The sequence below is a fragment of the Bos grunniens genome, chromosome 11 (assembly GCF_055505025.1).
Source record: "Bos grunniens cultivar Pamir isolate PY7600 chromosome 11, Bosgru_T2T1.0, whole genome shotgun sequence".
Classification (NCBI taxonomy): Eukaryota; Metazoa; Chordata; class Mammalia; order Artiodactyla; family Bovidae; genus Bos; species Bos grunniens.
In genome coordinates, this window is record NC_141175.1 from 4,708,972 (window position 1) to 4,734,079 (window position 25,108).

General features: G+C 55.5%; 1 protein-coding gene across 7 annotated transcripts; it reads right to left on the minus strand.

Moving 5' to 3' along the window:
* Nucleotides 1–1,751: 1,751 nt before the first annotated feature.
* GTF3C5 (general transcription factor IIIC subunit 5) lies at nucleotides 1,752–20,533 on the minus strand. 7 transcript variants are annotated; one of them, XM_086324368.1, is made up of 12 exons: nucleotides 20,148–20,533; nucleotides 13,746–13,965; nucleotides 12,368–12,566; nucleotides 8,260–8,455; nucleotides 7,322–7,426; nucleotides 6,004–6,118; nucleotides 5,735–5,794; nucleotides 5,482–5,562; nucleotides 5,192–5,289; nucleotides 4,096–4,178; nucleotides 3,158–3,300; nucleotides 1,752–2,354 (listed from the first exon to the last, which is right to left on the minus strand). In XM_086324368.1, exons 1-12 carry the CDS (start codon nucleotides 20,298–20,300, stop codon nucleotides 2,194–2,196), a joined length of 1,614 nt encoding a protein of 537 aa, XP_086180494.1. In that variant the 5' UTR covers nucleotides 20,301–20,533; the 3' UTR covers nucleotides 1,752–2,193. The 7 variants fall into 7 exon arrangements, with proteins under 7 accessions (XP_086180494.1, XP_086180493.1, XP_086180498.1 ...); XM_086324367.1 differs by having other exon boundaries at nucleotides 5,192–5,313; XM_086324372.1 differs by lacking the exon at nucleotides 20,148–20,533 and adding an exon at nucleotides 16,273–16,678.
* Nucleotides 20,534–25,108: the final 4,575 nt, after the last annotated feature.

The window sequence follows — 25,108 nt, forward strand, 5'->3', positions numbered from 1 at the left end:
AGTGAGTGGAGAGAAGCTGGAGAAATGTGGGGGGTGGGTGGCAGCAGGTGGGAGCCAGGAGTTAGGATGCTGGGAAGAAGGACTGGTGCCGTTTGAGGGATGCCGGCAGTGACAGGAAGATGCGCATGTTGGCTCACACCTTTGCCTAGCCCCTCCAGTTAGCCTCCTGTGCTCGAGGAAGTTCAGTGGCAGTAAAAACCAAGGGGGGCACCCCAGAGCAAACGGTGGGCTGGGTCTAAGACCGGAAGTGAGGTGGAGGAGCCTGGGCCATCGCAGTGCCCAGAAGCAAGAAGGCTGGGAAGACCAGATGGTATGTCAAAGGACACAGCAGCCAGCCTGGGACTGTTCTCAGGCCAGAGATGAGACGAGCTGGGCAGCAAAAAGCAAGACTGCAATTGATGGAAACAAATCATCGCAAAGTGAAACAGGTCCCCCTGGTCATCACTACGTCCAGAAATGAGGTCAGGGGACAAGGCTGACCACACTCCAACCTGCCGGTCAATCAGTGCTCGTGTCTCTAAAGGGGCCCAGCAGACACTGGGGCCTCCCAACTGCAGGGGCACATCTGAAGGAGAATTGCTGTTAATTTGTTAGGTGTGATGACACCATCACTGTGTTTTTAAAACAAAAGCCTAGAAACATACACTGAAGTACCAATTTCCTTAAAACAGTTCCAGCAAAGCACAAATACTAAATAGAACAGAAACACGGAGCGGGATTGCCCTGGGGGTCCAGTGGCTGATTCCATGCTCCCGATGCAGGGGGCCCAGGGTCAGGATACCAGACCCCGCACGCCACCACTAAAGATCCTGCATGCTGCATGAAAGCAGCCACGTGCCACCACAAGGACACGAAGCAGCTAAACTGGCAAGTGTGGTTTCTGAAGCCAGGAGTAGATGCAACAGATCTGGTAGAGGGCAACTGGGGCTTTTTATACAATATGCAGTATTTTCATGTACATTTGCTCTTTTCCATAGATAAAACGCTATTTAAAGGGGGTGGTGGTGTAGGCATGCAGGTTTCTAAGCTGAGAATGACTGAGCAGTTGTCGAGAACCTGGCAAGGCCATGCAGTCCGGCACACGGCAGGCGGGCTCTGGGAACCATGTGGCTGAGCTGCAGAGGCAGGGTGCTTGCCTGCCCCAAGCGTGCCTTTCTCAGCTCTGCACAGGAACTGAGGTGGCTTCCTGGCGGGGGGCCAGAACCCAGACCCACTCCCCTGAGGTCTGAGCTTGGCAGCATGGCTCAGGAGAGGTGGGACAAGTCCCAGCTGAGATCCACCGGCCAGGACTGGGGCCTGCGGGAAAATCTTGCAGACATGAGGGGCGGGGGGCAGCCCGGCCTGCCCTTGGGAACAGCTGCTTCTGGTTGAGGCGGGGCTACGGGCTCCCCTCTGGCTGGGGCAGCGTGCGGGGTGTGCCCCTCAAGGTTCGGCCCCACCCAGGGACCTGCTTGCCCTCTGGTTTCCCACCAGGCAGTACTGAGACAACAGCATCATCCCCGGGAACCCCTCCGTAACACGTCCTTGTGGAACAGGAAGGGGTGAGCGTGCGGCTGGAGCGCCCTCTGAGGCTGCTCTTGCCTGGCCCACCTGCCGAGGGGCACCCAGCCTGTTCTCAGCCATCCCAGCACCGCCAACATCAGGGCACCAACGAGCAACTGAAGGGACAAATGACGTCCAGCTGGAGCCCAAGCCCCGAGGCCAGAGAAAACCCCTCTCGGGTTCTGACACCCACACGAAGACACCGAGACTCCTTGGGGAAACGTCTTTAATGAGGACAGTTCCAGCTGGGCCTGCCCTTTGCCAGGTCACCCCAACGGATGGGGTCTAACACTAAGGACAGTCTTCGCCACCGTGACCTGGACCAAGGTCCCCGCGCCGCCCTCACCTCCAGTCTGACCCCAGCCAGGCCGGCCCCTCCCGGGCCGCACCATCCCCACCGCCAGCTCACGCTGGTCTCAGCCAGGGGCGGGGCAGGGCGCTGGGCTGGCGAGGCCGGGCACAGGCACCCGGAGCCAGGGGGCAGCCTGGGCGGGACCAGGGGCAGTGCACCCAGCTGCTCTCCTCAGACAGGCCGCCTAGGGCTGTGCTGGCTGCTGCAGATGGCGCTGGGGTCCCTGGCGTGTCCTGGACCCCTCATCGGGCCTGGGCAGGGGCCTGGGCTGGGGGCCTGGCTGAGGGCCCAGGGCTGCATTACACGTAGTCCAGGATCTCCGTCTCCATCTCGTTCTCGCTCCCATCGGACGGCTTGAACTCCTCCTCCTCCTCGTCGTCTTCCTCCTCCTCATCTTCCCCGGACTCGCCGGTCAGCTGCTCTTTCCCACTGTCCGCTTTGGTCGGGCTGGAGAAGAGAGCTGGGCCCAGAGACCAGGCCAGGTGTGTCCTGATGCTGGCCTGGGCAGCCCCTGCACCAGCCGTCCCTGGGCTCAGCCCCAGGGGGCTTGTCTACAAATTCAGGGGCTGGGGCTCCAGTCTGAAGCTGCTCCAGGAAGTACGATGGCTGGTGGACCCGGACTCATTTAACCAGCACCTCAGAGCAACACTGATGCCCAGGGCCTTGGGAACCTCCCCAGAGCAGCCCCAGGCAGCTCCTGAGTCCAGGGGACCCCGCAGGAGTGGGCCTATGCTGCCTTTCCCAGACTGGGCGCTCAGAGGGGCCCGCGTCCTGGGGGAGGCTGAGAGCCCCGGCTCTCGGCAGCTCTGTGGGGGTCGGTGATCTGGGACGCCCCCACCCCAAGCCTGGAAGGAACCCCAGAGAGGGGTCCTTTCCCTTACTCTCCCCCAGCTCCATCAGAGCTGCACGGCAGCACAGGGGTCACTCCCCGCCCCACGCCCGGGGGAGGGGCAGGCAGGGCATGGCAACAGGGCCCCCGCCCTCAGGAGCGACAGGAGCAACCTGCCCACAGTGGTCGCAGGATGCAGGGTGAGGTCGGGGCGTGAAGTGGCAGCCCCGAGGGCAGCCCCAGCCCCACTCTTCTGGGCCTGGCTCCTGCCTGGACCCCCAGGGCTGAGCGCCTTGGGACCGCCGGGGGCGGGGATTGGGGGGGATGCTGGCTCCTGGCTCCCACTGGGTGAGGTTTCCTGCAGAGCAGGTCCTTGAGGGATGCCTGCTCTGGCCCTGGGGGGGCCCACAGCACACGGGGTGAGCCGCTCTCACCAGGCCTCTTGGAGCGGATGGTCTGCCGGATCATGAGGGACATGGTGTCCCTCAGCTCGTCCGTGGTCTTGGGGAGGCACCAGCCGTCGCGCTCGGTGCAGGAGCTCTCCGCCCCGTCGTTGCGGTGAATGACTCTCTGCAGCCTGGGTGTCGGAGACAAAGGTTGGGGGTGGGTCTCAGCTCAAAGGTGGTGGGGAAGTCTCTGCTCAAAGGTCCAGGCTGTGGGTCTCTGCTCAAAGTTCTGGGGTGGGGGTCTACTCAAACATCCAAGGTGGGGGTCCGCTCAAAGTTCTGGGGTTTGGGGGGTCTCTGCTCAAAGATCTGAGGTGGAGTTTTGCTCAAAGTTCTGAGGTGGGGGCGTCTCTGCTCAAAGGTCTGGGGTGGGCGGGGGGCGGATCTCTGCTCACAGGTGCCAGTAAGCAGTTTCGGCAGAGCTGGTGTGCTCAGAAAAACAGCACTCAGAGCGCTGTCCTGTGGATGAGCGCAGTCGCAAAGGGCCTCCTCGAAAGCCGCTCGCTGGACTCCAACCTGGAGTAAGCTGCCCCTCCAGCCCAGCATCCCTCCCCCAGCTTTCTAAACATCACTGGGAACAGCTGGGTTAAAAATGTCTGGGATTCTGTCAGCTCTGGGACTGGGAACATGTCAGGAAACCTCGTGCGGGCCACGGCGGAGGAAGACAAAGACCCCAGCCCAGCGCCATGCTCTGCACCCAGCACGGCTGGCTGCTTGGGGGCAGGGTGGCCCACGGGGGACCCAGGAAGCCGCTGCTGGGTGCCGCGCGGCACCCAGGAGAGGAGGGCCGGCAGCACTCGCTCCTAGGGGCCAGCCGTCCCCTGAGGGGGACGTGAAAGGGAAGAGAGGCAGGACAGTTCCTGGCAGTTTCTCTGCTCTGCACCCGAGTGCCCCTGTCCCCGCCTCGGTACCCCTCAGGTACGTACTCCTCCACGTTCAGGTCACAGAACTGGTAGAACATCTGTCGGTATGGCGGCAGGGCCCCCTCCTGGAAGATGTACACCGAGTCCTGGAAATGAGGGCCGAGACGAGCCGGGAAGGTCAGGGGAGCATCCCAGAGGTGGACGGCGCTGGAGACCCTGCAGGGGGCAGCTCCCCGGGGCCTCTTCCAGGGCAGCGGCCTGTGCCAGCCCTGAGACCTGGCAGGCTTGGCTCTCCTCTCTGGATTCAGGTGGGTGGACGGGTCAGAGGCCGGGGCAGGTCAGTAGGACACAAGCTGTGATTCCCCCGGTGCTGATGGGGGTGGAAGCAGCCAGGCCTCTCGGGACCCTAGAGCCGCCCACAAGACCAGCCAGGAGCGTCTAGTGGGGAGGCCCCACTGGGGTCGGGCTCTGCCTCAGTGCCTCCTTGCCTCCTCACTTCTCCTAATTGGTCATCTTAGGGAGAGCTGCAGACCAGTTCCAGAGGTGGGGACTACGGCCTAAAATGAGGTTCCCGAAGGCGGATGGCCACTCAGGTGAGGATGCAGGCTCCCACCCTGAGGAGAGAGGAGACGGACCCTGCGGGCATATAGCTGGCCCCAGCCCTCTGTGGCCCGGGACACCCCCCCAGGCCTGGAGCAGCTCACGTCAGGCCTTGGGACGTCGCTGCCTCTGCTGGGTGGCTGTGCTAAGGAGGCCCGGGCCTGGGAGGGCAGCCCCCATCCAGCCCACGGCTGGGTGCAGGTGGTCTGCTGTGGCTCTGGGCTCACAGCCCTCAGTCTCACCCTGCCCGAGGGGCCTCAGGGCCCGACTCAGAGGGCAGTACATGTGGCTGCTGGTGTCTAAGACCCTCCCTGAGACGGATGTGCCCTGGTGGTCAATACCTCCGCCCCGGGTGCTCGCATCCTGAGTTGTGTTTGGAGGCAGTGCTGGGAGAGGGGAGTCAGGTGAAGGGACTGGAAGGGCAGGGCCGCCTCCGTCAGAGCCTCCCCATGTCACAGGCGAGGCCCAGCGTGGGCAGTGGGGCCCAGCCTTCAGGGCAGGGCCTGCCGCTCCACCCACCCCTCCCTCTCGCCTGGGCAGGCAGCCCGCGGACGCCCACCTTGAGCTTGTACTTGTTGGGACTCGACTTCTGTGCGGAGGCCGACCCCGAGGGGCCCAGGCCTTGCTTCAGGTCACGCATGGTGACGAGCTGGCTGGCTGCGAGGGGACCACGGCAGGGGTCTGGAATACAGGGGGGTATTTCTCCCGCCCCCCAACCTCCCCCTCCCACCCTGGGGCGCGCTGGCCAGCAGGGCCCTGGAGTGACCCTTCGGGAGGCCCCTGCCCTCCCGCAGTCTGGATGCCCCTCTTTCCCGGTGCCTGCTCTGCAAGGGAGCCCGAGGCCCTTACTGGTCTTTTTGACGGTGATGGGGAGGCTGTAGTTGTAGGTGCTGCGCTTGGCCTTGACGGGCATGTCGCTGGGGGCGTAACCTGCCGGAGAGGGCGGGCGCGTCAGGCTAGGGGGTGCAGAGCCCCTGACAGCGCGGCCTGCACCACAGGTGCACCAGGGCTCCCAGGGGTGGCTCCTGAGAGAGGGGCACAGGCCCCGAGCTGGAGAGACAGGAGCCGCCGTGTCGCGCTGCTTGGTGTGCGGGGGACTCACCGCAGGCGGGGGACGGACACTGACCGGATGCCTGGCCTGCGCGGCAGGAGCCACAAGTAACTGCGGAAGAACAGAAGGACCGCTAGAGCGGCACCACGGGGCCAGGACGGGCTCGGTCCTCGGGTCTGCGCCAGCCCGCCTCCGACAAGCCCGCCGAGGGCGGGAGGCGTTTATCCTCTCCGTGCGGATCTATTCTCATTACCCGAGAGAATGCTGCAAATGCAACGCTAGGAAGGGAAAGGAAAGCAAAGGCTTCAGTAATTGTTTACCGTATTTCATTCCACATCGGATTCGGAAGTCAAGCACTTGATAAATCTTGGCCTCTGGGCGTTTTCGGGGGTCATATCCAAATCGAATCCACAGGCTTCTCCAGGGGCCTGTTATCTGGAGACAGACAGGGTGGAGGTGCAAAGTGAGGTTCAGGCTGATCCTCGGCTCCCCTAAGAGGCAGGCCCCACCCCGCAAACTTGCACATGTGGCTCTGTCTCCTGGGATGTGTCACCTGACCCTTCCAAACCTTGGTCTTCCTGTCAGAGGGCATTTTGGGGAGGATTAAAGGAGTATTAAAGCTGAAGCTCCAACACTTTGTCCACCTGATGCGAAAAGCCAACTCATTGGAAAAGACCCTGATGCTGGGAAAGACTGAAGGCAGGAGAAGGGGAAGACAGGATGAGATGGTTGGATGGCATCACTGACTCAATGGACATGAGTTTGAGCAAATTCTGAGAGATGGTAAAGTACAGGGAAGCCTGGCGTGCTGCAGTCCATGGGGCTGCAAACAGTTGGACGCGAATGAGTGACTGAACAGCAACGACAAAAGGAGACGGTGACCCTGGCACCCTTGGCACAGCGCCTGGCACAGAGGAAGAGCCTGCGAACCGTCACAACTATCCTGATGGACAGGAGGCTCTGAGGCCCCGTGTCCAGAGAGCCCAGGCTGAAAGGCAGCTCCGTGAGGATGGGTCTAGGCCCAGGAGGGACGAGCCATCTGTGCTGCCCGCCCCCACACCCCCACCCTCCCTGCCATCAGTCACATCGTCTGCCTGCCCTCGCAGGGCCCCACGTTCAACCCCTGGCCGGCAGGAGTGCCTCCTGGTGGGCCCTTGGGGAATCTTGACAATGACACCCCCATCTCCGTGCCCTCTTGGACTCAGTCCGAGGTACATCTGCTGCACACTGAAGCCCACTCGACCCGGGAGAATGAGTGAACGCAGGCGGCACTGTGGGCAGGCCCCCAGGAGCTCTGCCACATGCTGGCTGCAGGACGCTGGCATGTCGAGCTCCCAGGCCAAGCCTAGCATCCTCACCAGAACAATGCCCCTGCTGCCGCGCCAGCAGAGAAGAAAGAGGCTGTGCACACAGCACTTACCACAGCCCCTGGTCCTGGAAAGCTCTCAGCTCAAGGCCATTAAAAACTTTATTTCCAAGTTACGTAATCAGTCTTGAATCCCACAGTTACCCCAGTGTGGCTGACATGTGACCGTGGAGGCTGGGGAGGGCCTCTGCAGGGGCGGTAACAAGCCGTCCAGCGGGTGCTGGGATCAGGATGATCCTGGCAGGAACCCAGGGTGGTAGGCAGACCCTTACCATGTAATAGGCCACAAAGGGCAGCAAGATCTTGAGCTTGTCGGGGTGGACGCTGATGTTGGCCTTGAGGGCGTTGCGTGACCAGATGGGTCGGATGTCAAACAGCTGGAGGGGCAAAGCAGAGGCTGAGAGGAGGGCAGGCAGCTTGCCCGCCAGCCCCAGGGCCCCCTGCAGGGTCCGGCCCCAGAGGAGGGGCAGCCGGTGGGGACCCGCCTGCAAGAGCCACCGCGCGCTTGCTCGTCCCCCCCTCGGAAGTGGCCTGTGCACCCAGCACGTGTCCAGTGCAGCTGGGCCCGAGTGTCCTGGGAGGACCACGAGGGGCACCGTCAAAGGGTAACGGGGGAGGCAGAGGACCAAAGGCCAGAGCGGGCCTGGCCAGAGCTCCAGGACCCTGAGCAGCCCCAGAGGCAGAGGCCTGAGCTGGGGTGTGAGGAGGCCCTGGGGATGGCCCAGCCCAGGGGAGGGCTGTGGAAGGCTGGCGGGTGGAGGAGGGTCAGGGCAGGAGTGGCCCCAAGCCACGAGGAGGCTGGGCTGCGCGCAGAAGAGTGGCCCCACGTCCCCTGACCCAGTGACTCGGGCCAGGCGGAAGGCTTCTTCCTCCCAGGGCCACGTGGCCAGCTGACTCTAACGGGGAGGAAGGGCTGGGCCTGGCACGTAGCAGGTGCCCCGGCTGATGTGTGTCCTGGCCAAAAACTGGAGGAAGGAAGTTTCTGGGACCCCGGAGCTCCAGGCTGCAGTCATGCCTGGACTGCGCTGACCCCCAGGGGACCTTGGAGGAGGCTGAAGAACACTTTCAGCCTTGGGAAGGCAGGGCGTGCACTGGCAGAGCCTTAGACATGGCATCTGGAGGTGAACGGTTCCCGCGAGTTAATAAACGAGTCTGAGACGAGCACGGGGCCCAGCGGGTGAACAGCGGGCGGCCGAGGGGCGGGGCGCACCTTCCTCAGCTCCTCCTCCACTTTGTGGTCCACGGGGTTGGTGCAGACCTTCTTCCACGTCTGGACCGCGGCCTCCATCGGCCGCTCAGGCACCTCATCTCCCTCAAAGTTGACAAAGATGGCGTTGTGGGGGCGCCGGGCCCTGCTCAGGCCGATCAGGTTCTCGCCCGAGAGGGCAGGATTGTTGTAGCCTTCCCTAAGGGCAGAGAGAGAGCTGAAGGCAGGGCACCGGGCGTGGGCCTGGCTGGACACTGGCAGCCCATGTCTGGGTGCTTCCCCTGGAAGCTGGGCGAGGGGAGGGCCTTGGTGCTGGCCGGGGGCGAAGGGGCAGCAAGTCGGAGAGCTCAGGGAGGCTCTGAAGCTGGGCCCAACGTCCCAGAGGCTGGTGACCTCACAGCCGTGTCCAGTTGTCACGGCACCATCCAGCCAGTGAGAAGCTGGGAACAGTCCAGTGTCTGTCAGGCGGGGGTGGGGATCAGTGGAGGTGCGGCCACACAGGAACCATGGATCCTCTGCCGGCTGTGCCTACTGATGTCACAGCTCACTCATCTAACCCTTGAAACGGTCCTTCCATCTTCCCATAACGAAGGACCCAACTTCCACAAGTCCCTGCAGCCACGGGGGTTGGAGACCTGCTTGAGCCAGAGCTCGAGGCGACAGAGCTGGGATGCCAGCCCAGGGAGGCTGGGCGGGTGGTGGTGGCACCGACCACTGTCTGGCCGCCTGCGATGGAGCCTGAGTCCCTGACTTGGAAGCATCTCAACGATACCGCAGTGAAGGGAGGACGGATACTACCAAATGGTCTCATCACAGAGCAAGAGGCTAACAGGACTCTGCTTCCACTGCAGGGGACACAGGTTCCATCTCTGGTTGGGGAACTAAGATCCCACAAACCACGTGGCGCGGGCAAGAATAAAAATAGGTTTTTAAAAAAGGGCTCTGTTTTTATAGCAGAAACCAATACAATATTGTAAAGCAATTATCCTTCAACTAGAAACAAGTTAAAAAAGAAAAAGCGCTCTGCTGCCAGCAGCCGTGCTGGGCCTGCCTTTATGAGCACGGAACCCAGCGGCCAACACTGCCCGGGAGGCTCCGAGTGCCTCCCTCTGTGGCGGGAGTCGGAGCGTCCGGCCTCGCTGAAGCAGGGGAGCAGCCCCAGGGACCCCCAGACGCCCCCCATCAGCTCCCACCACTGCCATCACATGGCCACTTCCACACCATCCGGGCCCCACCCCACCCACTCCATTATTTTGAAGTACTTTTCAAAGTACATCCTGGATGTCACACAGGGGATTATTCCCTTTTAAATCTGTTTCCATTTCACTTTCGTTTTCCATGAGTACACACCATCTGCATATTTACAAAGAACAACAAAGTGATTTTTCACTTTGGGAAACAGAATTATAAAGACGGAATCGAACCTGTGCCTTTTTTCAAAAGCATGACTCCATCTGAAACCCCCTGAATTTGTCCAGTTTTCAAAGACAGCTCCCTGAAGCCCCAGACACCCGAGCAGGAAAGCCCCTGGCGGCCCCTCCAGGCCCGACGGCAGTTGCAGGGAGAGGGCCCTGCCTGGCTGTCTCTGCTGGCTCCCCCCATCTCAACTGCCTCAAGGAGGAGGGACCCCGTTAGGGGTCCACGGGTCATCTAGGAAGGTGAACCTCCCCGGACCAGGGCAGGCCAGTGAGGCGGATGCCAGGCCTCCTCGGCCAGTCCTCGGTACCCAGGAAGGTCAGCAGAGCAGAAAAATCGATAGCGGCCCTGGGAGAAAAGGCAGGTTCTTTCAATGTGCCGGAAAATCAATAAACCACATAGGAGAAAAACAGGGCCCGTGGGTCCCAGGGCAGCTGGCTTTCTCCCCCAGTCCCCCTGCCAGAGGCGGGGGGACAGAGGAGTGGCTCCAATGCCGCCAGCCAGCGCCAGGGCCAGCAGTGTGGGGGGAGGGCGTGCTCTAGTTTCTTCTTGGACATATTTGTGTTTGTTTCTGACTTAGGAGTAAAATGTTTGTGGGAGGAAAATAATTAAAACATTTTAGAAATATGCAAATTTTAAAAATTAAAACTCTTATACCGAGTATAACATACACACAGAAAACTCTGTCACTGCACAGGCTAGAGTTTTCAGCGGGAGGGGATGGACTTGATTCTTTTTAGTTAAACATGTCTATAAACATGGTCTTTTCTAACAAGCACAGTTTACTCCTGCGATCAGAAAAAAGGGTGACGGGGTGGGATGACGGGCTCAACAGGCCTGAGAGACGGCGACGCTCGCCTGGCTCTCAAGTTGCCTTGGAGACAACGGGGCAGACATCCGGGGCCAGGATGACGTTATGGACACTGCTGCATTCGCTCGCTCTGTGGCCAGGGCTGTGGCTGCCTTAGTCCTTCCCGGCAGAGGTGCATGCTGACTTGTTTCTGGAGGACATGCTGTGACGCCGGGGTGGCAGAGGGGGAGAGGAAGCCAGCAGCGGAAGGCTGTGAATGGCTGAAGCTGGTGACGTGGGTGGGGGGTCCAGACAGCCCCCTCTCCTTCTGGAACACCTCAGAATGCATTTTTTGAAGGAAGAGAACAATTCCCCTTTCTCTTCAGGGCAGAACCTAAGCTCCTCCGCGGGGTCTGCAGGAGCCTCACCCACCAGTCTCTCGGCTTCAGGGACAACGCCCCTAGATGAGCCCTCTGCACGGGCCGGCAGCAGCCCCCGGGTCTGCTACACCGTCCCTCCCCGGACCTTCACCTGCCTGGCTCTGTTTCAAAGGTCACACCGCCCAAGAGTCCTTGCTATGCCCCACTCATGGTCCACAACAGCCCATTCCCCACTTCTCTCCTCCAAGACACACACCTGCCCACTGGCCCCTGCCGCCCACTTAGTCACCCCACGTCTCCACCGGCTCCCGAGCTGGGCCCATACAGAGCCACCTGTCATGCTCCCTCCAACCCCGGCTCCAAGGGGAGGCCTGGGCCCTGCCAGGCAGGCAGTGCTCATTGATGGAAATATTTGATGAGGGAAAAGAAGGTTCTCGTCCTTCCGCCCCTCCAGAGATGACTGTCTAGGCCCAATCTTCCCGGTTTTCCCAGGCTCCTGTTATCACTCAGTTTATTTTTATAGCATGCAGTCTGCTCTAGTGAGGTTCTCTGGACATGAGCCACGTCGGCCCATGGAGCCGGTCTGGTACAGGCCGTGTGGTCCTCCCTGGCACAGACAGGCCATCATTTAAGTAACTGCATGGTGCCTATTCACGGACTGGTCACCACCCGCTTATCCACTGTATCACACTCTACCGGCACTCACTGTGCTGAGTATTCCCAGGGGCTTCATCATGCAGCTCTCTAACGATGCAGAGACACGGGGACTGTTACTATTGCTATCAGGTGGAGAGGCTGGAGCAGGAGGTCGGGGCTCTTGTGGGATCACAGGCCCAGAACCCGAACACAGGCCCCTGCCAGCCTGGGCTCTCCCACTACACCAGGTCCTCCCAGCTTCCTGCCCACAACCAGCCAGGAAACGCTCTCGTCAGTGTATCTTTGAGCACCGAGGTGGGAATCACTATGGGACAAATTCCTACAAGAACCACTTGGTCGACTGGAATGAACATTTAACACCATAGTAGGGGAATTCCCTGGTGGTCCAGTGGTTAGGACTCCATACTTCCACTACAGGGAACATGGGTTCGATCCCTGGTCAGGGAACTGAGATCCCCTAAGCCGCGTGGTATGGCCAAACATAAACCTGTAATAAACTCTGCCAGATCGCTTTCTAAAAAAGTCAACCATCCTCGTTCTCTGCCCCCGGGTACGAGGGGTCTGTCTCTCCACACTTTCAGGAACACACTTTTGGCGATCGGCCCTCAAGTCCTGAGGCGACATCTTGATCGACATTCCATGGTGTGGGGACAGCCCTAAGCAAGGCCTCTGGGTGGGATGCAGGGACCAGGGCAGGCTCCTGACTCCCCTGGTCACCAGCTGCTCTGCTTTTGGAGGCACTGGGGCCATGGGCCTGAGCAGAGCCGGCTGCCCTGGCCCCCTGACCGTGGGTGGCAGAGTCCAGCCCTCTGAGCACAGGGCCCTGCCCCGATCCCGAGCTGCGGGCGGCAGCCGAGGGGGCGCTCACCGGTGCTGTGTCTCTGGGCGGTAGTAGTAGTCCACCGGCGTGTCCAGCCTGGAGAAGATGGGCGGGGGGATGTAGAGCGGCAGGTCCTGGTGGAAGAAGCTCTCCTTCTGGGGCTTGAGCATGAGCACCTTGTCGTACATGGACACCTGCCTGCCGTCCGCCTCTGTGTGCACCGCCAGGTACTGGAAGTCAGACATCCCTGGGGAGAGAGGTGGACAGGCGGCGGACGCCCTTTAACACCACCCAGGCGCTGGCAGCTGCCACGCAAGGCCCACATCTGCTTGGGGGCGCTGACGGGGTCTTGCAGCAGAGGCTGCTGGGCAAGAGTGGCAGGAGCTGAAACCACCCCCCTTGAGTCGCTTCTGGGAGCTCGGCCCCGGGTGCTCCAAGTCACCTGGAGAGACATTATGGGGGAGAGGGGCGGGTTACATGACACTGAGGACGGAGTCCAGGTCAGGAATGTGCGAGCTGCACCGTGCATGACCTGAGACATGCTCCAGGTGAGGCTGATGCTGCCGGTCTAGGACACACACTGAGCAGGGAACTGCCGGCTCGGTTAGAGAGAGGAAAGCACATGACAGGGAGAGCCCCGTTCCGGGAAAGACAGCCCTCTCTGGTGAAGACACACCCACCAGCGATGGATGTTCAAAACACCCGCCGTGTGGGGGTCCCAAGGCCTGTTTTAGTTTTCACACACTTTCTATTATTCATTTCCAGAATTTTTTCAGTTTCTGCCTTAGACTTGCAACAGCCACCACAGATACGCTCCAGACTTAGTTATTCGCCAAGTGCTTCCCGTGCGCCTGGATTGGCTCTCTGAGAGCACCATCTCCCGAATCCCCATGGGCGGCTATAGGGCTCAGGGCCCCCACTGTCAGACAAGCACACCCAGGGAGGCTCAGGCAGGCATGACTCCCCTCCCCACACCACGCCTCACCCCTGTGAAGACCCTGCAGGACACATCTAGTTGGCTGAGAGGTCAAAGGACATGAGGTCCCAAGGGGTTGAAGTTATCTGGGAAGGATTCAGAAGGGAGACAAGACCAGCACCGGTCAAGACTCACAGGTCCCCAAATACGAGGGAGGGGGTGGGGTTGAAAATTGGAGGCCTGTGGACCTTTTCCTTTGGCCCCACAAAATGGCTTTAAACATGAGATGTCTCAGAGAACTCCAGCGGCCAAGAGCCCAGGGTCCACAGGGAGCTTCTGGCTGGAGTGAGGGCACCTTGCCTCCTGGACGGGGCCCACGCTCTGCCCTCCCCTCACGCCTGGGCACAGCCCGGCCCCCTTCACGGGCAGATGATCCACACAGCCCCCACAGGCACGAGGGACACAGGTCCGGAAATAACCCAGCACAGGAAGAAAGCATTTCGCAGTTACCTTGAAATTTGAAGACGGTGGAGATGACTCCAAGGCTCTCTATGTCGTACGTGACCTGGGGGCGAGCCTCAGGCCCCAGCACCCCACTCTGTCGCCTGGTCTTCCGCTTGATCCGGAGCAGCAAGCTGTTGGTACTGAAGCGGTTGGCACACACGGGGTGGCAGTAGGGGTCCTTGGGCCGGAAGTAAAGCTCCAGCCTCTTGGTGGCATCTGCGTAGATCTGCGGTGAGGCCAAAGGAGACAGTGACGCGGAGGCCGGCTGAGGAGCGGGCAGCTCCTCCCTCAGTGAAGGCCCGATGGGGACCCAGGAGGCTTTTTCTGTTTTGTGTTTTAGGCTTTTAATTCCCAAAAGACTCATTTTCCAAACCCAAGGATCTCAGCTTTTATCTGGTAGAGAACATAGGACAGCCTCTTCCTTTCTAAAGCCTCCCTGGTGGCTCAGATGGTAAAGAGTCTGCCTGCAATGTGGGAGACCAGGATTCATTCCTGACTCAGGAAGATCCCCTAGAGAAGGGAATGGTTACCCACTCCAGTATTCTTGCCTGGAACATCTCATGGACTGAGAAGTGTGGTGGGCTACTGTCCATGGGGTTGCAAAGATTTGGACACGACTGTGCGACTAACTCTTTCTTTCTTCTAAAAGGTTGTAAAGCAGCAAAGTTAGAGACAATAACTGCCAGTTAAGCAAAGCCTGGTCAGTGCAGGGAACCGCCATTCTTCCGGGAGCACTTCGTGGCGGTGTCAGCCCCGCGTCTACCATGGAGAGTCTGGGTGGGAGCCTCATGACTTGTCTAGGGTCAGGAACTACCCACCCAAAAAGGTCCTAGTATTCAGCCTCATTTACAAATGTTCCAAGGTCCGAAGGAGGTGAAATCAGTACCAAACACTTGGCCCTGACTTGTGTGACTCCTCCTTTCCAGGCTTGACTCCTTCTCCTTAAAATGGTAATAGGAGGACCCATTGATCAGATTCTTACGATGACTAAGAGAACATATATATAAGGCGCTTAGCCTGGCACCTAAGTCATGGCAAACACGCTACCTGTGTCATCCATACAGGAATGCCTGTCCCACACGGGCTAAGAGGGACCAGTCAGTGTCTGCTGTGTGCATGTGAAAGCACCAACAAGGTCCCCTAGGCCAAGGTCATCTACCTGCTGGCGCCCCAACACCCAGGACACAGCCTGGCCCTTAGCAGGCGTTCAGGAAGCGTCTAGGGAAAGAAGGTTAAAAAGAGCCCCTATCATCAGGGAACAGGTCTATTAGACTGCTGTGCCGGGAATGACCCTAGATGCGGGCCTGGCACAGAGCAGGTGCACAAGAAACAGGAAGGTAATGAATGAATGACCTGTCTTTTCCCCAAAGGGCTCACCCTGTACCTGGGTACAAACATCCCTGGGGTTAGCAGCAGTACAGGCCCTGTCAAGGCCACAGGAAGTCAGTAAGTCAGGGTGAGAGAGCAAGACGTGAATGACTGGGCTGCTACGAGCCTCCTGTGCTCAATGACAGGTTCAAGGCTTTTCAATATTCATAAAGGATGAGGAAGCAGAATTAAGAGTTCAGACTTCAGAGGGAGGCATGTATGTGTTTAAATTCCTACTGTACTATGTAGGGGCTTGTTTGACCCAACTTTTCTTCCTGTGTCTTTACCTAAAAAATGGGCATAATAATGGTACCTAACTCACAAAACTGTGTTTCAGTGTCTCCTGAGGAGATCCGGGTCAGCAGTGGCCTGCCACAGGGGCAGGGGCTCTGGGTGCAGCAGACCTGGGTATGGCATAAGCCCTCTTGGATGAGGTTGTCATTAACCCCAACATAGAGCTGCCATAACTTACCCAGCACTGGGAAACACTCTGGGAGGGCACAAACAGAACCTTGTGCACCAGTACCCAGGAGAAAGGAGCCGTGACCCCAAAAGAGAGTGCCCCAGACTTGCCCGGGAGTGTCCGGGGGAGGCGTGGTCGGCAGTGGCCTGCTGCAGGGTCGGGGGCACTGAGTGCAGCAGTGCATGCACGGGACCTTCTGAAGGAGGTGCCATTATCTTCATCACCTCCACCATAGTTTGGCCTCAGGTCAAACAACAGGGAGGGAACACAGCCCTGCCCATCAACAGAAAATTGGACTAAAGATTTACTGAGCATGGCCCTGCCCATCAGGACAAGACCCAGTCTCCCCCACAGTGAGTCTCTCCCATCAGGAAGCTTCCGTAAACCTCTTATCCTTCTCCAACAGAGGGCAGACAGAATGAAAACCACAATCACAGAAAACTAACCAATCTGATCACATGGACCACAGCCTTGTCTAACTCAATAAAACTATGACCCATGCTGTGTAGGCCACCCAAGACGGACGGATCATGGTGGAGAGTTCTGACAAAATGTGGTCCACTGCAGAACGGAATGGCAAACCTTGAGAACCCCATGAACAGTTCAGTTCAGTTCAGTCGCTCAGTCGTGTCTGACTCTCTGTGACCCCATGGACCACAGCACGCCAGGCCTCCCTGTCCAACACCAATTCCCAGAGTTTACCCAAACTCATGTCCATTGAGTCGGTGATGCCATCCAACCATCTTATCCTCTGTTGCTTCCTTTTCCTCCCGCCTTCAATCCTTCCCAGCATCAGGGTCTTTTCAAATGAAAAGACTTCTTCGTATCAGGTGGCCAAAATATTGGAGTTTCAGCTTCAACATCAGTCCTTTCAATGAACGCTCAGGACTGATCTCCTTTAGGATGGATTGGTTTGACCTCCTCGCAGTCCAAGGGACTCTCAAGAGTCTTCTCCAGCACCACAGTATGAGCAGTATGAAAAGGCAAAAAAATAGGACACTGAAAGATAAATTCCACAGGTCAGTAGGTGCCCAATATGCTACTGGAGATGAGTGGAGAAATAACTCCAGAAAGAATGAAGGGATGGAGCCAAAGCAAAAACAGCACCCAATTGTGGATGTGACTGGTGATAGAAGCAAGGTCAGAAGCTGTAAAGAGTAATATTGCATAGGAACCTGGAATGTCAGGTCCATGAATCAAGGCAAATTGGAAGTGCTCAAACAGGAGAGGGCAAGAGTGAACATCGACATTTTAGGAATTAGCGAACTAAAATGGACTGGAATGCGTGAATTTAACTCAGATGACCATTATATCTACTACTGTGGGCAGGAATCCCTCAGAAGAAATGGAGTAGCCATCATGGTCAACAAAAGAGTCCAAAATGCAGTATTTGGATGCAATCTCAAAAACGACAGAATGATCTCTGTTTGTTTCCAAGGCAAACCATTCAATATCACAGTAATCCAAGTCTATGCCCCAACCAGTAATGCTGAAGAAGCTGAAGTTGAACGGTTCTATGAAGACCTACAAGACCTTCTAGAACTAACACCCCAAAAAGATGTCCTTTTCATGATAGGGGACTGGAATGCAAAAGTAGGAAGTCAAGAGATACCTGGAGTAACAGGCAAATTTGGCCTTGGAGTACAGAATGAAGCAGGGCAAAGGCTAATAGAGTTTTACCAAGAGAATGCACTGGTCATAGCAAACACCCTCTTCCAACAACACAAGAGAAGATTCTACACATGTACATCACCAGATGGTCAATACCAAAATCGACTGATTATATTCTTTGCAGCCAAAGATGGAGAAGCTCTGTACAGTCAGCAAAAACAAGACTGGGAGCTGACTGTGGCTCAGATCATGAACTCCTTATTGCCAAATTCAGACTTAAATTGAAGAAAGTAGGGAAAACCACTAGACCATTCAGGTATGACCTAAATCAAATCCCTTACAATTATACAGTGGAAGTGAGAAATAGATTCAAAGGATTAGATCTGACAGAGTGCCTGAAGAATTATGGACAGATGTTCATGACACTGTACAGGAGACAGGGATCAAGACCATCCCCAAGAAAAAGAAATGCAAAAAAGCAAAGTGGCTGTCTGAGAAGGCCTTCAAATAGTTGTGAAAAGGAGAGAAGCGAAAAGCAGAGGAGAAAAGGAAAGATATACCCATTTGAATGCAGAGTTCCAAAGGAGAGATAAGAAAGCCTTCCTCAGCGATCAATGCAAAGAAATGGAGGAAAACAATAGAACGAGAAAGACTAGAGATCTCTTCAAGAAAATTAAAGATACCAAGGGAACATTTCATGCAAAGACGGGCACAATAAAGGACAGAAATGGTATGGACCTAACAGAAGCAGAAGATATTAAGAAGAGGAAGGCGATGGCACCCCACTCCAGTACTCTCGCCTGGAAAATCCCATGGACGGAGGAGCCTGGTAGGCTGCAGTCCATGGGGTCGCTAAGAGTTGGACATGACTAATCGACTTCACTTTCACTTTTCACTTTCATGCTCTGGAGAAGGAAATGGCAACCCACTCCAGTGTTCTTGCCTGGAGAATCCCAGGGACGAGGGAGCCTGGTGGGCTGCCGTCTATGGGATCACACAGAGTCAGACACGACTGAAGCAACTTAGCAGCGGTAGCAGCAGCAAGGATACACAGAAGAACTATACAAAAAAAGATCTTCACAACCCAGATAATCACAATGGTATGATCACTCACCTAGAGCCAGACATCCTGGAATGTAAAGTCAAGTGGGCCTTAGGAAGCATCACTATGAACAAAGCTAGAGGTGATGGAATTCCAGTTGAGCTATTTCAAATCCTAAAAATGATGCTGTGAAAGTGCTGCACTCAATATGCCAGCTAATTTGGAAAACTGAGCAGTGGCTACAGGACTGGAAAAGGTCAGTTTTCATTCCAATCTCTAAGAAAGGCAATGCCAAAGAATGCTCAAACTACCGCACAATTGCACTCATCTCACACGCTAGTAAAGTAATGCTCAAAATTCTCCAAGCAAGGCTTCAACAGTACATGAACAGTGAACTTCCAGATGTTCAAGCTGGATTTAGAAAAGCAGAGGAACCAGAGATCAAATTGCCACCATTCGGTGGATCATCAAAAAAGCAAGAGAGTTCCACAAAAACATCTATTTCTGCTTTATTGACTATGCAAAAGCCTTTGACTATGTGGTTCACAAAGAGTCGGACATGACTGAGTGACTGAACTGAACTCACTAGATGGTTGTGAAGATTCAATCATGCATTCAAACAATATTTTGGAAGCAGGCACAATTAGGGACGTTCGGATGACAAGAGTGATCAAGAGAGACCAGAACCCACCAGAGCTGATCATCTCAGAACCAAGGGTCCAAGACAGACAATGCTGCTGCTGATGCTAAGTCGCTCAGTCGTGTCCGACTCCCAGCGACCCCATAGACGGCAGCCCACCAGGCTCCCCGTCCCTGGGATTCTCCAGGCAAGAACACTGGAGTGGGTTGCCCTTTCCTTCTCCAATGCATGCAAGTGAAAAGTGAAAGTGAAGTCGCTCAGTCATGTCCAACTCCCAGCGACCCCATGGACTGCAGCCCACCAGGCTCCTCCATCCATGGGATTTTCCAGGCGAGAGTACTGGAGTGGGGTGCCATCGCCTTCTCCGAGACAGACAATAAAGACTCTAACACACAACTTGAGACTGGAATTAGCAGGTGAACTGCTAGCAGCCACTTTAGTAAGGGCAGTCAGGGAAGGACTCTCTAAAACAGAGACACTTCAAGACCTGGTGCATTTAAGTCACTGACATACAGCTTTGCACCAGGTAAAGAATTCATCCCAGCTCCACTGTTTGCTGGGTGAACTTGAACAAGCAGTTTTTCAGTTTTCCTGTAAAATCTGGACAACCACAGTCCCTACCTGGCAGGGTTCTAATGCGATGCGAATGTAGGTAAAGAACCTAGAAATATAGCTGGTGCAGAACAAATCTGCAGGAGACCAGAGTCCGATCCCTGGGTTGGGAAGTTCTCCGGAGAAGAGAATGGCAATCCACTCCAGTATTCTTGCCTGGAGAATTCCATGGACAGAAGAGAAGCCAGGCGGGCTACAGTCCGTGGGGTCGCAAAGAGTCGGTGTGCCTAACACACATACATTACTACACTTCAACTCTAATAACATAATCCCTCCTCCCCTTCTCATGTAGGTCTGTTGTTGTGTCGCTCGGTCGGTCTGACTCTTTGCGACCCCCATGGACTGCAGCCCGCTGGCCTCCTCTGTCCATGGGACTTTTCAGGCAAGAACACTGGAGTGGGTTGCCACTTCCTTCTCCAGAGATCTTCGAAAGGCGCGTCTCCTGCTCTGCAGGCGGATTCTTTGCCACTGGGCCACCAAGGAAGTCCCTCTTCCCTCAGATCCTAGGGGAAATCAGTCTACGCCCGGCAGCCCCCATATCAGACCCCCGCCCCCTGGCCGCTCCAGAACCTCCTGGAGCTCCGTTGCCAAGGCAACCTCAGATCCCTCCCGGGGTGGTCTCTCCCCTCAGCCGCAGTCCCGCGACTCAGTGCTCCCCTGGGGACTCCTCACCCGGGAGACGCCTTCCTCGCCGCCCAAGGTCCGCAGCATCTTGGACACGTCGCGCACCACGCCCGGGTACTCCACACACACCATGCGCCTCTCGCGCCGCAGCTCCACCGGGATGGCGGCGCCCGGCCGAGCGTCTGCCGCCGCCGCCGCCATCCCTGCCAGTCCAGTCAGGCCCACCGCTGGGGTGGGGGAAGAACGTCCCCTCCACACGCTCCTGGAAGCCTCGTCTCAATGGTTCCGCGAAGGAATCGTTCCGGGGACCCCTCCCCGCTCGCCTGTAGTCTATATCCCTGAATTCCGTGAGGCTCGAAGCCTTCGAGTAGGACGGCGCTAAGAATACCGGAGGCTGGGCGGCAAACGACCGCGCGGACGCCCAACCTCTGTGTAAAATAATAAGCTGAGGCGCCCGAGGGGCGGGGTAGAGGCCAATCTCATCAACCAACCCGCGAGGGACCCGGAGGACGTGTAAGATACGCCCAGTGAGACTTTAACCAATGAGAACCAGAGGGCCACGCCCAGTCTTTTAGCCAATGAGGAGCCGAGAGGAAGCCGGGTTCCGGCCCCCTCCTTCCGGTTTCCTTTCTGCCAATAATAAACCAGTCATAGGCGGGTCCCCGCCCCTTCCTCCAATTCCTCCCACTGACAGCTCGAGGGCGGGTTCGAAGCGGGCTTCCGGTGTGTCTTCTTAGGCGGGCAGGTCCCAGTAATGAATTGGTTTCCGGACGCTCACCTCGAGAGGTTTCTTGAGGGGCTGGGACCCCCCCCCCCCCCCGCCACCCCCGCCCAACCCGACCCCACTCCTGCTGGCCCTCCGAAGACAGAGGCCACGAGGAGTTCAGTCTGGAAATAGCGAGAGCGAGAGAATTGTGCTTTGAGGGTTGTTTTTTTTTGTTTTTTGTTTTTGCCATTCTGCACGCCTTTCAGGATCTCAGTGTTCAGCTGAAAGCCCAGAAGAAGCCTAAGATCGCCACTAGGTCGCCAGGAAACTCCCGGGAATTGCGCCTTGAGTGCTCGTCCACCTCCACACAGGGAAAACCTGGAAGTGCCCCCAACTCACCCCTCAGCTGGGGCAGAATGCAGGCCTCTGTCCTTTGTTTCCTAAGAGTTATTTAGCGCCTGTTGTGAAGCGTTAAGTGAGCAGCTGTGTGGAAGAAGCGGAACCAAGGGGCCAGGGGCCATTCTAGAGAATTACGAGGACAAAAACTATAGGGAGAAAAGTGTGTGTGGTGGGGAGATGAAGGGTCAGAGGTAGACATAGGCCAGACAGATCCTGTAAAGGATGTGCGTAACAGATTGGCTTTTTCTGAGTGCGATGGAGACCCCTTGAGGGGTTTTATGCAGGAAGTACCAGAACCTGACTTATGCGTATAAAAGACCATGGCTGTTGTGTAGAGAATAGACCAGAAAAGGCAAAAGTGGATTCAGATAAACTAACCAAGTGAAACTCGCTCAGTCGTGTCCGACTCTTTGTGATCAGTCCATGGAGTTCTCCAGGCCAGAATACTGGCGTGGGTAGCCTTTCCCTTCTCCAGAGGATCTTCCTGACCCAGGGATCAAACTCAGGTCTCCTGCATTGCAGGCAAATTCATTACCAGCAGAGCTGCCAGGGAAACCCAAGAATACTGAAGTGGGTAGCCTATCCCTTCTCCAGTGGATTTTCTCAACCCAGGAATGGAACAGGGGTCTCCTGCATTGCAAGTGGATTCTTTACCAACTGAGCTATCAGGGAAACCAAACTAACAGAGAGGCTGTATAACCCAGGCAAGGGATGCTTCTTGGGACCAAGAAAGTGGCAGTGAGGATGGAAAGAAGGGACTGGATTTGAGGATGTTAAGGGAGATATGTATACCCCAAGTTTCTGAAGTGACTTCTCAGTCAAAAGACTACCTTTTTACTCTAGATGGATTTAAGAAGGCCAAATAAATACCACGGAAATATGTTTTTAAAAGAAAAATGTGTAATCCAAGAGTGAGATATATGTCATTGGCTGGGAGCTCCGAGACTTTGAAAGGAAGGCCCCTCTGAGAGCACAGGAATCAACCAAAAGAACGTGGCAGATGAGCCAGAGGAGGGCGGACATGAGGACTTGCAGGCCCTGACCTACCTTGTTCCTTGGGAACTTGCATATTCTGTCACCAGAGAAGGTTCGATGCTGTGAGGCCAGGATAATACTCCAGACTTACCCATGCCTTTGATAGGGACAGAATTCCCCATTAGGGAACTGTAGATAGAGAGGGAACTTCGGGAGGATTTGGGAGACCACAGTAAGACTAATGATCACTCAAGGAAGTAATGGGAAAATTCTGAAGCAGTGTGGGCTTGCTTCACTCGTGAAGCAAAACGAGTCACTTAGCCTCAAAGTCAGATTGGCCTGCTTAACGACAAAATCAAGCTAACTTGCTTAGCAACAGAACCATGCAACAGAAGCAGAAGACATGCCCCAAACAAACAAAACAACGGTGGCGTGAGACCTGCATCCTCCCCGGTGAGCTCAGTGAGTCAGTAGCCCCCCAAAACATGTTCTTTGACCCATAAGACATGTTCTTTGCACCATGCCCCCAAGACAATAAAAAATGTTGAAAATAAGGCCTACAACATGCCCAGGGGGGTCATCAAGTTAATGACCCCAAATCAGGCTCTGTGCACACAAAAAACAATCATTTATGGGAAGGTGACTCTTCAAAATGAAAGACCCTCATTGTGCTGAGACCTGAAACTATTTTCCCAAGGTGCTATGACAGTCCAATGCCAAATAGTCCTATGCCAGACAGACTGTGCCAAAGCCTTGGTGTGGATCACCACAAACTGTGGAAAATTCTGAAAGAGATGGGAATACTGAACCACCTGATCTGCCTCTTGAGAAACCAGTATGCAGGTCAGGAAGCAACAGAACTGGACATGGAACAACAGACTGGTTCCAAATAGGAAAAGGAGTATGTCAAGGCTGTATGTTGTCACCCTGCTTACTTAACTTATATGCAGAGTACATCATGAGAAACGCTGGGCTGGAAGAAGCACAAGCTGGAATCAAGATTGCCGGGAGAAATATCAATCACCTCAGATATGCAGATGACACCACCCTTATGGCAGAAAGGGAGGAAGAACTAAAGAGCCTCTTGATGAAAGTGAAAGAGGAAAGTGAAAAAGTTGGCTTAAAGCTCAACATTCAGGAAACTAAGATCATGGCATCTGGTCCCATCACTTAATGGCCAATAGATGGGGGAACAGTGGAAACAGTGACAGACTATTTTGGGGGCTCCAAAATCACTGCAGATGGTGACTGCAGCCATGAAATTAAAAAACCCTTGCTCCTTGGAAGAAAAGTTATGACCAACCTAGATAGCGTATTAAAAAGCAGAGACATTACTTTGCCAACAAAAATCCGTCTAGTCAAGACTGTGGTTTTTCCAGTAGTCATGGATGGATGTGAGAGTTGGACTATAAAGAAAGCTGAGCACCAAACAATTGATGCTTTTGAACTGTGGTGTTGGAGAAGACTCTTGAGAGTCCCTTGGACTGCAAGGAGGTCCAACCAGTCCATCCTAAAGGAGATCAGTCCTGAATATTCATTGGAAGGACTGATGTTGAAGCTGAAACTCCAATACTTTGGCCACCTGATGTGAAGTGCTGACTTGTTTGAAAAGACCCTGATGCTGGGAAAGATTGAAGGCAGGAGCAGAAGCAGGCGACAGAAGATGAGATAGTTGGATGGCATCACCGACTCAGTGGACATGAGTTTGAGTAAACTCCGGGAGTTGGTGATGGACAGGGAGGCCTGGCGTGCTGCAGTCCGTGAGGTTGCAAAAAGCTGGACGCGACTGAACTGAACTGAAGTGAACTGATGACAGTCCTGGCCTGACCGTATTGGGAGGGACGAGTAAACATCCCTGCCCTACCTAGGGGAGGAACTGATGGCAGAGACACGACGTGTACTCAAGAAAGACAAAAAAGGTCTTCTCCTCCTCCCCTCTCTTCCTCTGATTATAAAAGTGTAACCCACTGAGTATCAGAGACAGTGCAGTACTTGCCTGCCACTTGTGAATCTTACAAGTGTCCTAATAAATCGCTTCTTATCTAGCTCTCGGCCTCTCGCTGAATTCCTTTCTGGGCTGAAACATAAAGGCCTGTGGTGCCACAGCTCTTGGGAACCCTGGAAACGACACCCAGTGGTTTCACCTTGAGATGAAATGTCCTTTCAGACTTCTCATGGCCTTTGTCTTCATTCCATGCTCACCAAGCAGCGAGCATTGGTTAGTTTAATTTGCCAGAAAGAAGAGTCTGAATAAGAGATGTATCTTTTTAGCCCTTTCCACCATTGTAAATCAACAAACAGGTGTGTTTCTATCAGTCCCCTGTGAGTTTGATACATATGAATCAGTCCTGAAGTCTGTCATTGACAGTGGAGTTGACAGATAAAATATTGGATACACAGTTAAATTAGAATTTCACATAATATTGAGGACATACTTATGGTTATAAGTATACTTATACATACTTATCGTTATATATACTTACATAACCATTTTTTCATAATTTATCGGAAATTTCAGTTAGGTAGGTATATTTTTATTTGCTAAATATGGCACACTTATCTTGGGATATTGAAGGGATTGAGTTTCTGAACCTGCAAAGCTGATTCTAAACTATCCATAGCCAGGGCTTCCCTGGAGCCTCAGTGGTGAAGGATCCGCCTGCCAACGCAGGGGACAGGGGTTTGATCCCTCATCCGAGAAGATCCCACAGGCCGCTGAGCAGCGAAGCCCATGGGCCACAACTCCTGAGCCCTCATTCCAGAGCCTTCGAGCTGCAACTACTGAGCCCGTGTGCCGTGACTACTGAAGACTGTGCGCCCTAGAACCCATGACCACAACAAGAGAAGCCCACACACGGCAACTAGAGAAAAGCCCTTGCAGTGACGAAGGCCCCAGCACAGCCAAAAATAAGTAAAACATAAAAAAATA

Bases quoted from the DNA above. Each gene is read 5' to 3' on its own strand.
- GTF3C5 (XM_086324367.1), bottom strand. From the start codon at position 20,300: ATGGCGGCGGCGGCGGCAGACGCTCGGCCGGGCGCCGCCATCCCGGTG. The intron at 13,966-20,147 runs GTGAGGAGTCCC...GCCTCACCGCAG, and splicing joins GCGAGGAAGGCGTCTCCCGG to ATCTACGCAGATGCCACCAA. The intron at 5,563-5,734 runs GTGAGTCCCCCG...CCTCTCCGGCAG, and splicing joins GTGTCCGTCCCCCGCCTGCG to GTTACGCCCCCAGCGACATG.